The sequence below is a fragment of the Astyanax mexicanus genome, chromosome 6 (assembly GCF_023375975.1).
Source record: "Astyanax mexicanus isolate ESR-SI-001 chromosome 6, AstMex3_surface, whole genome shotgun sequence".
Taxonomy (NCBI): domain Eukaryota; kingdom Metazoa; phylum Chordata; class Actinopteri; order Characiformes; family Acestrorhamphidae; genus Astyanax; species Astyanax mexicanus.
In genome coordinates, this window is record NC_064413.1 from 14,447,351 (window position 1) to 14,463,308 (window position 15,958).

A 15,958-nucleotide genomic window follows, 5' to 3' on the forward strand; every position below is an offset into this window, starting at 1 on the left:
TCAGTAAATTAATTGGTTAAGCTGATTCAGGTTGATTCAGTTATCGGATTCATTCTAGCGATTGATTCAGCAGATTTGAATTCATTATATTTACTGATTCATTTGATTCAGATTGAGTCAGTTGAGTAAACCCATTATTTTAAACTGTCTATTTCACGTTTATTAGTGAAGTCAGATGAACAGTATTCTCAGCCCTCTGTTATTCACTAATGCTTAGTTACGAAGTCAGACTAGAACATACAAAGAACAGTTATTTAAGATACAAGGTTTTTAAGTGACAGTAACAACCATGGAAACCAAGAGGAAAGAAAGAAATAATCTTATTTAGATCTTCTAGGCACAAGCAAGTCCTGTCTGAAATGAGAGCAAGACAATATCCTCATGTTTCTGTGATCTAGCTCCAGAGAAACAGCTGTTGGGTTTTCTCACTCCCAGGTCTCCCAGGTGGCTGAACTCTTTTTGGTCGCACTGATCTCACCTCAGTCTCAGCTGAATAATATTCACATCAGCAAAGTGTAAGAAATCTTCCAGCAGTCTCTCAGTGCAAAAGCAGATCTTACACTCTTCTTGTTTGTGTCTAGAACATTAAGATTTACTCTATTTCTTTTTAGACAAAGAACTTTAAAAGGAATTAAACACTTGTTTTTTTTTATTGTGTTAAAATGTATCACTTGTATTTGTATTGAATAGATTCCTATGATTACAGTGATTCTTAAATTCTATTAGAATTGTTGAAATTAAGAATTCTGTGAGTTGTTACACCCCACAATCTAACAATCACAATTTAAAGAGCATTAAACATCACAAAGGATATTTAACACTATTATTTTCAAAATTCTAAAAACTGAGACCTTAAAATTCAGAATTGAAAAATGACATATGTATGATATGCCAATCTCAACCTTATCCATCTAAAGAGTTCATCATCACTTTTAACACATGATGCTTTCTTTTATGTAAACAGATTTTATTATATAATAAACAGAGTTTATTATAACACAGAATTATATTTTTGCATACATCTGAATCAGTTATTGAGATTTATCATTTATTACTGTTGGCACAATCTATCAGATGTAGTTTCCTAAAAACTAATAATATCTAATACAAGCCTACAAACTTTGATTGTATTTTTTTACTTTTTAGCAGTGTATGTAAATGAGATCTGAATCACCTGAATGAGATTATCAGCCTACAGCATGAATGCATAAAAGATAAAGAACAGTTTTAATTCAGTTTGGACTCCAAACTGATTTGACTGATTTACTGAAAAGAACCAGTTTAAAAGACAGCTTGTGTGTGTGTGTGTGCTTATGTATATTTTATTTGATGTACCTCACAATGTATGTATGTCATTTAAATATGAAATATGTAATAAATAGACAGGTGATTTAATGTGCATTTTAAGACTGATGACCGTGGTCTATTTTCTTGGTGAAATTGAGAGGAAGTTTCCTTATCTGGTCTTTATCTGACCCCAATGCCCAGGTTGTAGGAGAGAAACAAGGAGTGTGTGTTTGTGTGTGTGTGTTGTGTGTTTATGTGTTTGTTAGTAGTAGGTAAGTGGGGAGTGTGTGTTCGTACCTTTCCGGACATTTCCGTCTGTGGGCCGGAAGTCACGTGTGTTAAGCAGAAAGCAGGCGCGGTCCTGCTGGTAGCGTTCGCGTGTCCGTCCTGCAGGACTCCGCTCCTCAGGACTCAGAACCTGGTCTATTGTAGGACAGTCCTCGTTGGCCAGAGCTGCACTGGCTGCATCACCATTCTGCTTTGAGTCTGAGAGAGAGCGAAGGAGAGAGAGAGAGAGAGAGAGAGAGAGAGAGAGAGAGAGAGAGAGAGAGAGAGAGTGGGGGGTGATTGAGAGAGGCATGCAGACATGCAGAACAAGTAGGGGATTAAGGTAGTAGGAATAAGAAATTAAAGTAAAATTAGGAAACAAAAGAGGAAAAAAGAGAAATGATAGAGGAACAAGTGAGCAGAGAATGAGCAGAAATGTGAATAAGAAATAGTTTAATAGAGAGAATGAGAGGAAGACAGAAGGAGAGAGAAAGCAAGGAAAAGAGTAAATAGAATAAGGCATACTGTAGCAGCTGAAAAACAGAACAGATTTGAAACAAAGGAGGAAAAAATATTTGTTATTATTATGCAGTGTAAAGAGCTATACAGTGCTCATGCAAACACACACACACACACACACATCTGTTGCAGCTCATCCCTCAGTTAAGGTCAATAATAAAGTAATGGTCACAGCTCTTTAACCTAATGACGTTATCCTCACACTCCCTTTTCACAAACTGACCCTGGGGACGACGAGGACACAGTATGGAAAACAAAGAACCGAACCAGAATGATAAGTAAGCTCATACTTACACTGTTCTCAGAGAATCACTGTGTCTTAATCCTTCAATCAGACGGATTAATGTTTTCCAGTCACACAACCGCTATTAGGCTAACCACCAAGCTCCGCTATGTTACTCTGAGCTCTAATTCCATGATGCTATTCACCCCTTACAACTTTCATAAATTAAACATAACAAAACCAAAATTAAATAACAAAAGAGATGCCTAATATGTCCTTTTAAGACAAAGTTTCTTTGCTGTAAGAGAGGTAACTCACCTGCTATGCCCTTCATTCATATTTGATTACACATAATGTTTATTACATATATATTGATATATTGATCTCACCAAATTAAAAACCTCTAAAATATCATCAAGAGGAAGATGGATGATCACAGCCATCAACCCAAGCTGAACTGCTTGAATTTTTGCACCAGGAGTAAAGGCATAAAGCTATCCAAAAGCAGTGTGTAAGACTGGTGGAGGAGAACATGCCAAGATGCATGAAAACTGTGATTAAAAACCAGGGTTATTCCACCAAATATTGATTTCTGAACTCTTAGAACTTGTTTTCTTTGCATTGTTTGAGGTCTGAAAGCTCTGCATCTTTTTTTGTTATTTCAGCCATTTCTAATTTTCTGCAAATAAATGCTCTAAATGACAATATTTTTATTTGGAATTTGGGAGAAATGTTGTCCGTAGTTTATAGAATAAAACTAAAATATTCATCTTACTCAAACATTTACCTTTAAATAGCAAAATCAGATAAACTGATCCAGAAACTGAAGTTGTATCTTATTTTTTTCCAGAGCTGTATTAACTAAGTTGTAAATAACAGGTTTTGAAAAATATTGTAACTTTAAACATTATTTAATGTGCTTTCAAGAGGTTTTATTGATATTTTAATGCAACATTATATGGCATTTGTATCATAAAATAAGACAATTTAAAATAATTAAAACACACAACTGACCTGGAATAGGTACATTTGTTAAATTATTTATTTGTTACTACCCAGGGCTCAGCTTTAATTGCATCATGTAACCTTGGTGAAGGTGGCAGGTCAATAATGGCAAAAACTGAATAACGTGAATGTGTAGACTGTGTTTCAGGGATCTCCCAAAGCATGAATTACAGTTACCAACTGTAGGGGGAGCCCTGGAGCAAGAATACAATTTTTGCATAATGCTGCTTTTTAGTCCTTTATTTAAATTATGCACACAGGTTGTTGTGAAACGTATTATGTACATAAAAAAATAAATAATATAATTTTACAACACTTAGGAAAGGTTAATCTTAGGAAAAGTAATATCATCAGAACACAAATGGCACCTCAATTGCAAAATCTTCCTCTTTCAGGCACACACCGAAAATTCTTAATTCAGCCAAAATGTTATATTTACTGACATGGAGTCAGTAATTAGAAGTCATTAAACAAAACCAGATTTGTGTTATGATTTTTAACCAGATCAGTGTTAGCATGGGTAAAACTTGGCTTTGCAGAAAAAAAAATCACTAAACCACTTCCTCTGTGGTAACTTTTAACTGCGCCAGGAAAACATTTTACATTTGTTGAAAAAACTAAGAGGTTTTTAACAGTTACCATAGTGCTTCAGAAGGTCCGTATAAGTAATGATCACAGTGCAAATATAGAGAGATGGTTTAGACACAGTCTTTTACAAATCAAACATTCATGAAAATATAAGAAATTTACAGTGTGAAAAAGCAGTAGTGGAAAGGCCTCAGTGTGGGTCTGAAAGGGCTCAAGTGTGTAAAAGTAGGGCAAGACCCAGCCTGCTTTGCTCTAAATTACATATGTCTGCCTCAGAGTGTATTAATATCCACAGACACTGTACTGTAGGTACAGATATAGAAACTGATGACTTTCACATTTAAGTATAGTGTTTTCATAAGATCTGTTTACTTCCCGTACAGAGAACAATTCTCGTATGTCCAGGAAAGACAATTTGGTGTCCATCAGGCTATAGAACAAGGATCAAATTAAAGATGCTTAGAAGAGAAGCATTATCTTTATGTGATTAATGAAAGATGGTTGTTCTCTGAGGGAGATTGCGAGCATTGTTTACAGGCCTGAGTTTATGCGGTAGTAAAACGACAATGATAAAAAGACCAAAAATTAAATTCCTAATAGCTAAAAGCCTCTTGGGCTTTTTCGCTGTTGGGACTGGTGTGTGTGTGTGTAAGTGTGTGTGTGTTTGTTTATGCTTGGCAGATGGAATGCTTTGGGCTCATATGGAGTCACCAGTTGATCATAAATATGAAATCAGCAATTACTGAGGTGCGGTGCCTCCTGAGAAACACACACACATACACAATACTTTAAGTGCACTTAAGTGGCCTGGGCTGTTTCATCACCATCATCATCATCATCATCATCTCCTCTTCTGGCACAGTCAACTTAAAAATAACTTAATATGGTGCTACAATCAAGTTTCAGCAAATTGTAGAGAGACACACACTTGAACCACATTTCAAAGAGCAAAATTAAGCTACACAGTCACTCAGTGTACAAGTGTCCCTGAACTACTCTTGTAATTTTACTGTCTAAATATATACACAGGGCAAAATATATATGTGGTAACAATAGGACATTAGAGCTGTAAAAAAGCATTAAGGGATTAAGGGAAAAAATTGTCGGCATTGCATCCAGTGGTAAATAAATATTCAGAACCCTATGCACTTTGCTCTGTGTACATTTTCACTAAATCCTCACTAGATCTGTGGTCATTGATGAGTCAAAATACTAATATTACCATGTGCAAGCTAATGCTGCTGCACATCAGTTAGATGCTCATATGTTACAGTAAAGTAAGGTGTGCTATAGCAGTTACATCATGTTTTAGGATGCCCTGATCACAAAAGTATTAAAATAGGTGAAAAACACTTTTAGTCTGATCATGTTAAAGCAGTGCAGGTCAACTTATGAAGCAAGTGCATTAGTACTGACTTCTTGCTGAAAAAAAAAAAAACAATATAAGCAGGAAGCTGTTTTTTTCTAAGCTGGTCATTGATGGTCAAGTTGGTGCTAAAGCTGCTATGGAACTTGGTCCTAAAACTTTACTAACATGTATATGGTTGTACAGTTGAACAGGGTATGGTTGAACAGTTCTAATGATGTCCATTGATTGTGCAGTAGCACTAACTTACATGTAGAAATATTAAAATTTACAGCGTCTCATAACTAAAAGCATCCAGTGCTGTATAGGAGAAAAATCTACACAGAAAAAAAAATCTAAACAAAAACATGACTCCATCATCAGGAGAACACCGCCCAACAATGGTGTCCATGGCTCTAAAAAAGAACACTGCTGCCCGTCTACATTTCTTTAGGTTTCACATGGACCAGAAATCTACTGGAACAATGTTTAGTGGACAAAAGAAACCAAATCAGATATGTACTGGCCTAATGAGAAATGGTATGTTAGGAAAAAAAGAAAAAAACTGCACTCCACCAAAAAACCTAATTCCATTTGTTAAACATGGTGGTGGTATTATCATGGTTTGGGCCTGTTGCATTAACATTTGTCCACAACCTGTTTTTCAAGTCATGCAGTAGTTCATGCAGCAAGACAATGACCCTAAACACAATTTGTTTCACTAAAAATGGTTAAAGAAGAATTTAACTAAAGTTTAATTATTACCTAACTGTGTTACTGACTACAGTGCACAATATTTTGTGTGTTTTTGTGTATCTCTTACCTCTGTTTATCTCTATAATCTCCTCCTGAGCCAGTGGACAGTCTCCTGTCAGCCCTCCTGAGCCCATTACCCCGCCCAACACGTTACCAAGAATCCTCTGGGGTGAGGCAGTGGCCATGGCCAGGGCATCTGGCTTGCAGTAGTTGGGTGAGCCAGGCTGTGGAGCTCGTGGGATATGTTTGTTCTTCTTCTTGGGCAGCTTCTGTTTGGCCATGGCCAGGGAGTAGTACATGCCGAAGTTGTTGACAATGACTGGAACGGGCATGGCAATGGTCAGCACACCAGCCAGGGCACACAGAGCACCCACCAACATCCCGGACCACGTCTCTGGGTACATGTCACCGTAGCCCAAGGTAGTCATGGTGACCACGGCCCACCAGAAGCCGATGGGGATGTTCTTGAAGTTAGTGTGGGCGCTGGCCGTGGGGTCGTCTGGGTTGGCCCCGATGCGTTCAGCATAGTAGATCATGGTGGCGAAGATGAGGACCCCAAGGGCCAGGAAGATGATGAGCAGCAGGAACTCGTTGGTGCTGGCGCGAAGGGTGTGGCCCAGCACCCGCAGGCCCACAAAGTGACGGGTCAGCTTGAAGATACGCAGGATCCGGACAAACCGGACCACCCGCAGAAAGCCCAGCACATCCTTGGCTGCCTTGGAAGACAGACCGCTCAGGCCCACCTCCAGGTAGAAGGGAAGAATGGCCACGAAGTCGATGATGTTCAGCAGGCTCTTGAAGAACTCGGCCTTATCCGGGCAGAAGACAACGCGGGTGAACACCTCAATGGTGAACCACACCACACACACGCCCTCCACGTAGGTCAGCCAGCTGTCTGTCACAACCTCATACACGATCTCCTCTCGCGTCACATTGCCCACTGTCACGTTTTCTGTCTTGTTGTAGATGGTGTTGAAGGCCTCATGGGTCTCCATGCAAAATGTTGAGATGGAAATGAGGATGAAAAGGAGGGAGCCGAAAGCCACATACTGCAATAGAAAAAGAAAAAAAAAAACAATGGTACGGCATTACATGAAAAGTAGTTTCATATAGGTCACAATAGTATAGTATAGTATAGTATAGTATAGTATAGTATAGTATAGTATAGCATTGTATAGCATAGTATAGTATGATGAAATTAATAGTTTATAAATGAGTTTAAAAATGAAAAGATTTGTTGCCGACAGAGTCCTGACAGAGTTTGTTGCCCTCTTATTTTCACAAAGTTTCCGTACTTAGGAATCGAAAGCTACAAGAATCAAGAATTATAGAAGGGATTTGTTTTCTAAAAAAAAAATTAAATATTGAAACCTTGAAAAATCATCTTGTTTCATTCATTGGGCAAAGCAATGTATATATATATAAAATTCTGTCTAAAAACAGAACAGGTTGGAAAATTCTCTGAAACACTGATTTTTTTTTATATATTTAAATGCTATTTTAAATATATGCTAGTTTACCACTTAGTGTTTAGTCAGTTACCCAGCTCTGCTATCTTATCATTTAGTATTTAGAGAGCTACCCAGCTCAGCTAGCTAACTGTTTAGTGCCTAGTCAGCTACCCAGCTCTGCTAGTTTACCGCTTAATGTTTAGTCGGCTACCCAGCTCTGCTAGCTTATAGTTTAGTGTTAAGTGAGCTACCCAGCTCTGCTAGATTATAGCTTAGTGTTAAGTGAGCTACTCAGCTCTGCTAGCTTACAGTTTAGCGTTTAGTCAGCTACCCAGCTCTGCTAGCTTATAGCATAGTGTTAAGTGAGCTACCCAGCTCTGCTAGCTTACAGTTTAGTGTTAAGTGAGCTACCCAGCTCTGCTAGCTTATAGCTTAGTGTTAAGTGAGCTACCCAGCTTCTGATAGCTTATAGCTTAGTGTTAAGTGAGCTACCCAGCTCTGCTAGCTTACAGTTTAATGTTTAGTCAGCTACCCAGCTCTGCTAGCTTATAGCTTAGTGTTTAAAACATGGCGGGTGCTACCCAGCTATACATATCTATGCTAACTTAGCTAGCTAGTTTCATTTAGCTTAGTCCTACAGTAATAATGAAACCTCCTAAAATTAAAATGTTGAGTAAGTTATCTAAAATATAAAGTAATATGATAATGTGCAGCTCTATTTAGGCTAGTTTTACCACAGAGGTTCTAATTTGCAGCTTACCAACTACTACCTCAGTGAGCAGTGATAAAAGAGAGGAACGTGCTTATTCACAAAAAGGACTTTTACCATAAAGCAAAAATACAGAACAGTTTCCTTTATTAAAAACTTTTTTTACATTCACAATTTTGTGCATCATTATTGTAAGTTGATCTGGAAAATGAGTCTGCCAAATGTAATATAATATAAATGTAAAAAAAAATGTTTACACTTACTATAAATTTACAGATATTTTGTAACATGATATATTTTGTTTTGCAATATTCAGACTGTATTAAGGCTGGTGGCAGACAGAGGTTCATTTTGTGCCCCCTGCCCATTAAATAGCAGTGTACATTATGGATAGATCCCACTGTTCTGACTGCATAAAACAAAGGTTTTTAATAAATATGATAGTGTGTTTTTTTTTTTTTACTATGACTGTTTTAGGCAACATTTCACCTTCCATACATTATTGCAATATATTGCAACATTCTCAATCATAAGCCCTGTATTGTAATACAGGTCATATCGCTAAGTTCTTGCAAACACAAATGCCTAGTTCCAGGTGGTACATGGTCTGGTCTGTGACTGGGTCTGTCTATGTGTTTTTACTGGGACACAGTTTGGGTCTCCATATGGACCCCACAATTATAGCGCCATGTGCAGCGTACAGTCCATATTGGGCTCATTTTTAACCCCTCCTGGTCTCATTACTGGCTCTGGTGGGCATCCATATGTGGGTCCAATAAGGAACCCATGAACAAAACTTTATGGTCCCCTGTTGGGCACAGCATAAACATGTTATTTGTGTCAAACTTCAGCCAAAAACTTTTTTGAGTCCATTTTGAGTCACGGCTTCTCATAAGGTTTCTAAAGATCATATCTATCTGTAGATGTTTGAACCTAAACTTTACCATACGTTTTATTTTTAAAACCACTTTAAGTTTATATTTAGTTTAAGTTACATTCACTTATGGTCAGGTGTGTTTTGTTCTTTATTAAAAATACAGGTGCTTCAATAGTTTTTTTAAGTGATGCCATAGAAAGGAATCATTTCTGTTTCTACCAAGAAGATTTTTGAGAAGTTTTGTAAAAAAAAAAAAAAAGTGTTTCTATGTGATAACCCCTTCGGCCCCCCACGGGTGCTGACGCTCATGTACACACCTCCTCTTTTTAAATATCCCAGTCTAAAAAACCCGTCTGCTCTAAATGTGCCAGGGAGTAAACTGGGTCTTCTCCGTCAGTGGAGCATCAGAGCAAAGCCTGCCCTAGATTTCTACAGGCCACACACACATACACACCCACCCACACACACCTGAACAGTAGATGACACTATCAGGCACATACACACATCTTTGTACAATCCAGTAAACACAAACACACACCTGTATATTGATTATACAATCAAGTACTCACACACTCCTCTACAGTAGACTCACCTGTGTGTATACCTGTTTTGTAGATCCTGCACACACACACCTGCATGAAAGATTAGACACTCTAGCCTTTTTTTAGAACACTGTGATTTACTTACAGGTGTGTGTAAGGCAATTTGGAGCAGAATGCAGAATGTAAGATGGAGTAGTGGAGTTCCAGTTTTGGGTTTTTTTTTAGGCACAGGTAATCCCTTGCTTATATTTCTGTGTGATGTTACACCAGAACCACTACTTAAGAAACATTTCAACAAGAACTGTATCTGATCTTGAAGTGTAAAAAACACGCTAAAAGTTTTACAATATGTTATGTGTTATTTTGTTACACAAATAGGGTTATTCACAGTATACCGACACCCCAACTCTACCTCTTTACTAATTTACAACTGATGCTCTCAAAGAGAAAAGACATTCAAGTTATTAACTCTTCACAAGTTCAGCACAGCTGTTACCTGAAAGCCGTTCCAGCTGACTAACTTATAAAACTGACTTAGAAAATCCAGCCAAGATGTGCAAACTGTCATCAGCAAGCAGTGCCTGCTTATATAATAATTTAAAATATAAAACTTTTTCTGGTTAATTTAACCCCTTTTTGTTTACTAAATAATTACATAGGTTTTTCTTCATAGTTTGAATTACTAATATTAATCTACAATGCGGAAAAACATTAAATAATGAAAAAACACTGAATTTAGGGTGTGTCCAAGCGTTTGTGAAGTGTTACCTCAGGAGACAGCCTGGGTACATCAACAACTGTATCATATGTGAGGTGTTATCTTGTAAGTGAGATTTAACACTGGCCAGTGTTCTCAAGGCAAAGAGGCACATAAATTATCAGAGTTTGGGTGAGGTCTCAGAATGGGTGCTAGTTGGACGGGACATTCTATTTCCTAAGTTGGCTGCTTTTAACATTCCTCAATTCACCATCTCACGTACTACCACCCACAGTGGTCATGATTGTGACTGACTAGAATTGTCCCTGCAATCAGACAAGCAACTTTAGTACAGGAGACCATATACATGTTCATTATTTGGTTTAGTGCAGTGTTCTTCAGCTTCTATAAGACCTGGCAAAAGTCATGTAGCACAATCCTAGTTCCTGTCCCATTATACAGTATGTGTCATGTAAGTGTAAATGTAGATGTAATGAATGTCGTTCATTTTTTTCTTGCATTGTCATTTTACAGTCCAAAAACTGTACAGTCTGACTGTCTCTAGATTTGTGAGGTAATGTCAGTCATGGATTTTGGCTATGACTGTATTTGGCACTTCTCAGGTGCAGTAACACACTGTTCGACACATTCTATAGTATTTTTTAACCAATTACACCACAATCCTAAACACACAAGAGCATAAATGATTCCTCTGTTAATGAAACACTAATGAAGCTCTAGGGACCACAAGAGATGACTGACTTCCATTGAAAGGTCACTGATGAATGTTTTTGGAGATTGCCGGCCAAAGCTTCACAACGAGGAAAATTAGTGATCACTCTGTGCTCACAAATCTTGCAACCCCATGACAAACATCTGTGTTCAGTCAAATAATTGAAAAGAGTATATCATGCATACCGGAAAAATACGTTTTTGACATTAAAGGCATATGTGCATTGTTAGTATGTCTATGGGGATATAAAAACATATTTTTAAAATAAGACAAATTACATGTAAGATAATTTATGCAAAATGGAAAAAATATATTTAGCTTGTAAAAAACTTTAGCAGATTTACAGTTTTAGCAAAAAAAAAAAAAAACAGATTTATGTTTTTTACAACTGCTCACAAGCGTTTACCAGTACTTTACATACCTTTTTTAAACTATAAATTGCGGCAACACACCTACCTTATACAATTAACCCAATATTTCTTTTTTTTTGCACAGAAGCACTTTTTGTTGTCACAATACAAAAACCTGGATCAACACAAAACTAATTATTTCAAAACACTAATGCTTGTTCTCTGATCCAGAGCTATATATAGTTAATCACAGTGCAACAACCCGCCAAATATTAAAAGCTAATGACATTACAGAAACAGCATTACTGTTGTTGTTTTTTCATATAACTTTTTTTTACTTATGGCAACATATTTTCTACAGGTGATTTATTCTATTATATTCATCATAAAAAACTATAGAAAAAATAGTCTGTGGGAGTCATTCAGTAAAAACTGTAGGCACATGAAATTGTTGCCAATCTCTACAAACATTTTATTAAAACTTCAGTAGCCTTGATCCCATGTATATACAGAATTAAAATACATAAATTCAAAAACAATTCTTTCTCTTCTTTAAACACCACCACCCATTTTACATCAATTCATTCCCCTTATCCTGACTCAACTATTCCTAAACCTTTTCCTGGACTAAATATTCCTTCCCCTCATCCAGACATATGAAACTTAGTGCAGCACTTAGCCATTGTTTTTTTTACTCCATTTAACAGAAGAGGACTGCTAATAAACAGTAACAGTGTGCTGCTGTTCACACAGGCTCCCTTAATGTAGAGATTTACCCAGAAATACATGCACTGTAAGCCTCCTGCACAGATAAATAATGAAACAGGGAGGAGAGAGAAAGAGAGAGAGAGAGAGGATCAGGCAGAAACAGGATGAGAGTGAGAGGGGAAAGATAGAAGCACTGCAGAGAGGAAAGGAAAATATATCACACACACACATACACACACACACACACGATGAGTGCAGAGGCACATGCACTCCTCAGCAGACACACACACACACACACACACTTGTTAAGACCCACATTTTGGTGCCTGCATGCGCGCACACATGCAGACAGTTATTTGAGCAAGATGTAACAGAGGAAAGAGGGTTGAGAGCTTTCCTCTCTGCTCCACTCCTCCCTTCCCTTATTTCACCCTCTCTCACTCCTCATCCCAGATATGTTTATGCCCCCACTCCTCTCTTTTTTTCTCTCTCTCTACCTCTCACTTTTTATACCTGTACAGTCACGCAATATGTCTTCTGCTTCTCGATTTACACAATACAACCCTAAAATCAGATACTCATTTAGTGACTACGAGAGAGCTCTGTCTCACTCTCTCTCCCTTTCTCTTTATTTGTATTCCTGTCTTCCCCTCTCTCTTTTTTAGTCTCCTTCACCCTTTCTCTCTCTCACTGTTTCTCTATTTCAATCTATCTGTCTCTCTCTGTCTCTCGCTGTGTGTCTTCATATTTCCCTCACTCTTGCTGTTTTGCTATTTCTATCTCTGTTTGTCACTCTCTCTTGCTGTACTTGTCTGTCTCTCAGTTTCAACCATCACTCTCTTTTTAACTACTCTTTCTTTTTGGTCTCACTCTTCCTGGAGCTCACTAACTCTCTCTCTCTCTCTCTCTCTCTCTCTCTCTCTCTCTTTCTCACTGTCTGTGTGTCTGTCTGTCTCTCTCCCCATCTTCTCAGCCTGACCTACTTACAAACTGCTGCAGTAACCAGCTCTCTCAGCCCAGGTCCCCTTTTCTCTCCTCTCTCATCCCCCACCTCTTTCTCGCTCTCATCCTCCCCTCCCTCTCACCATAATCCCACATCTCTCTCTCTCTCTCTCTCTCTCTTTCCTCAGACTCATGCATATGCCTTCTTATCATCTCGTGAAGCTAAGAGATCCATCCAGTCAATACACCAGTCACGTGTGTCTGTGTGTGTGAGAGTGTGAGAGTGTGTGTGTGTGTAGGGTTCACACTCCTTCTCAGACACTGACGCTGTGCTGCCTTTTGCACAGAAGCCTCTCTCAGCTTATGAGCACTGCAGTGAAGGTTTGGGGGAGATGATGCCTAACTCACAAAGTGACTGTGTGTGTGTGTGTGTGTGTGTGTGTGTGTAAGATACAGAGATGTATAGTAACAAGGTAGAACTACATCACTACTGTACTAAAATGCTTAATGTATATACTAAATGTATCTGTACTCCAACTTCCACTTTTACTTCAAAACATATTTTGGATGAGTTTAACACTAGTTTTATGTGCTGCATTGTTACTCGTTACAATGATAAAAATGAATAATTTTATCACCATATTATCACTAAGGCCAGAGTGGTAGATGCTCTGCACCATCACCACATTTAATGAAGCTCCTTATTATTGATCAAATCAAGCTGTTTATAAGAAGACCTTGCTGCTCCTGATCGGCCTTTTACTCTGATATCTTTCCACTGCTTTATGTAATAACTATATAACAAAATACTGTACTTTTACTTTCATTACTTGAGAAGTAAAAAAAATGTTGGATACTTTAGTACTTTCGCTTATTTGTGGAGCTTAAAAAACACTTAATCCTCTACTCAAGTCACTTTTTTTAATAGAGCACTTTCACTTTTACTAAAGTCTGGGTCTCTAGTTCTTTATACATGTGAGAGAGAGAGAGAGAGAGAGAGAGACATAAGAAATGAGGAGAGGGTTTGTAGTCTATTGATGCTTCTGGCGATTAGCAAGCTAGCTAATTCACCTAGCATTAACAGTGAAATTACCAATAAATGTATCAAAATATCTCTCGACTGACAACACAACCAGTTTCTAAATGTATTTGTATCCAAGCGTGGAGATACAAAACTGTTCTAAGAAATGTCTATAATGACATTTTGAACAAAAGTGCACTACTGTACAGATCACAAGGAACCAAGAGCCCCAACATCACCACCTCAAGAAAACTTGAATAGTAAACGCATGTCAGCAGCACACAGCAGGGCAGTTCACTATAGACCAGCAGAGAGTCCAGGAAGGCTTTGATGATGTCACACTACCAGATACCAAGCATGTCAGAGGATACTGATATTTCTGCTGAGTCATGAAAGACAGCACCAACCAGCCCAAGGGCAGCTTCAACAATAGACAATATAGAACTGGGCAGATATAGAATAGTGTCAGTGTGTCAGCTAAAAAGAAGCATCATGCAAAAGTGTGGGTGCTCAATGAGATCTAAGCTTTAAGTTTTAGGATCATAACCAGTTTGTTTAGGGCTGTGGCTTGTTTATAGTCATCATTAAAGCAGGAGTCTATCATTTTTGGGATTTAGGAATTTGGTAAGAAAGTGTAGTTGCACAAAACATCATTTTCTTCTGTTCACTTCTGTGATTCTCTGGTTTAACAAAGCCACAATGAACAGAGAAGCATTGAATTTGCCATTGTGTTATTCCCATGTTTGCAAGTTCTTGTATCACTACCATTAGCAGTTCAGACGTTGCTTAAGCAATTGGCAAAAGCTGTTGGAAAGATGTGAGGTAGCCAAAATGACTCCCAGGAAAACCTACTAGATCATTCTGTTATTAAAATTAATGTATTTGGCTTTGCAGAGATGGTGGCAGAAAAACATTAATAACAATTATTATTAATAAAAAATATTATGTCCCTTACCCTCTGCTTTCAATTTACTAAAAATAAAAAAGGCTATCTGATGCATTATAATGATGCACACAGGCTATAAGTTGGCTATGAGAAGCTTTCAAGAATCAAGAACTCTGGTGCTTTGATGAACTGTTCTCCTGTGCAGCAACCCCTACACAAAAAGGATCTTCACATAAACGACATCAAAGTAATACAATTTCAAAACTCGTACCATAAAATTCAGTGTGAAAGGTTTCCAAGAGATCATCTAAACTATCCTGTGGTCAATACATTTAAAATAGAACTTTCTGGTCACAATGAGTAAAGGTTCAGTAAGGGGGTCAACACCTATTAGGGGAGCAGCCATCGCCTGAAGGTTAGCAAATTAACCTGGTGACCGGAAAGGTCACTTGTTCGATACCCTGAACCAAGGTAGAGGTCAAATTCCTATGTTCTTATGTGTCCAATGCAAATGGTGATTGAGTGCTTGTTGTTGTTCTCGATTTAACTGTTAACCCTTTGGGATCGATGAACTTGCCGGTAGGTGTTTCTCTGGTTTCTATTAATAGTTTTGTAACAATACCACAGGACATTTTAGAATGTTTTTTTTAATGCCTGTTGCTGTGTCTAACTGGTAGATTTGTGTGTATGTCTGTGTTTTTGTAAAACTGACTATCTGACATTCAGGAAACCACTTAGTCCTCAGGAGAGACTTATTTCACTGTATAACTGTGGAATTACTTTAAATGCAGCCTTTAAGTTAAATGTGCTTCTTTAGAAAGAATAAGGCGCTGGGTGGAAAAGATAATCCACACTTTTTTTTCCACAGCCGTGTAAGTCAGAAATTCAGAAAACACCTAATCTGTATTTTTGCACTGTATTATTGCAAAGACATTAATGAAAACATAGATAAATGCACACCAGTAACTCCACTGACCTCCCCAATTATTCTTCGGACTATAGTTAGCAGCTAGTGGTTTGGGGAACAGTTTACAAGTAGAGGGTAAAATTTA

At 37.8% G+C, this 15,958-nt stretch overlaps 1 protein-coding gene across 5 annotated transcripts in view; it reads right to left on the minus strand.

Annotated features, from left to right (window-relative positions):
- The window catches only part of kcnc3b (potassium voltage-gated channel, Shaw-related subfamily, member 3b), a 109,056-nt gene that overhangs the window by 24,050 nt on the left and 69,048 nt on the right, over positions 1-15,958 (minus strand). For all 5 annotated transcript variants that reach the window (XM_049480099.1, XM_049480098.1, XM_049480097.1 and 2 more), the window contains exons 3-4: positions 6,058-7,039; positions 1,585-1,773 (exon numbers count right to left, since the gene is read on the minus strand). In XM_049480099.1, coding sequence (XP_049336056.1) covers positions 1,585-1,773; positions 6,058-7,039 — 1,171 coding nt within the window. The remainder of the gene's footprint in view (positions 1-1,584; positions 1,774-6,057; positions 7,040-15,958) is intronic.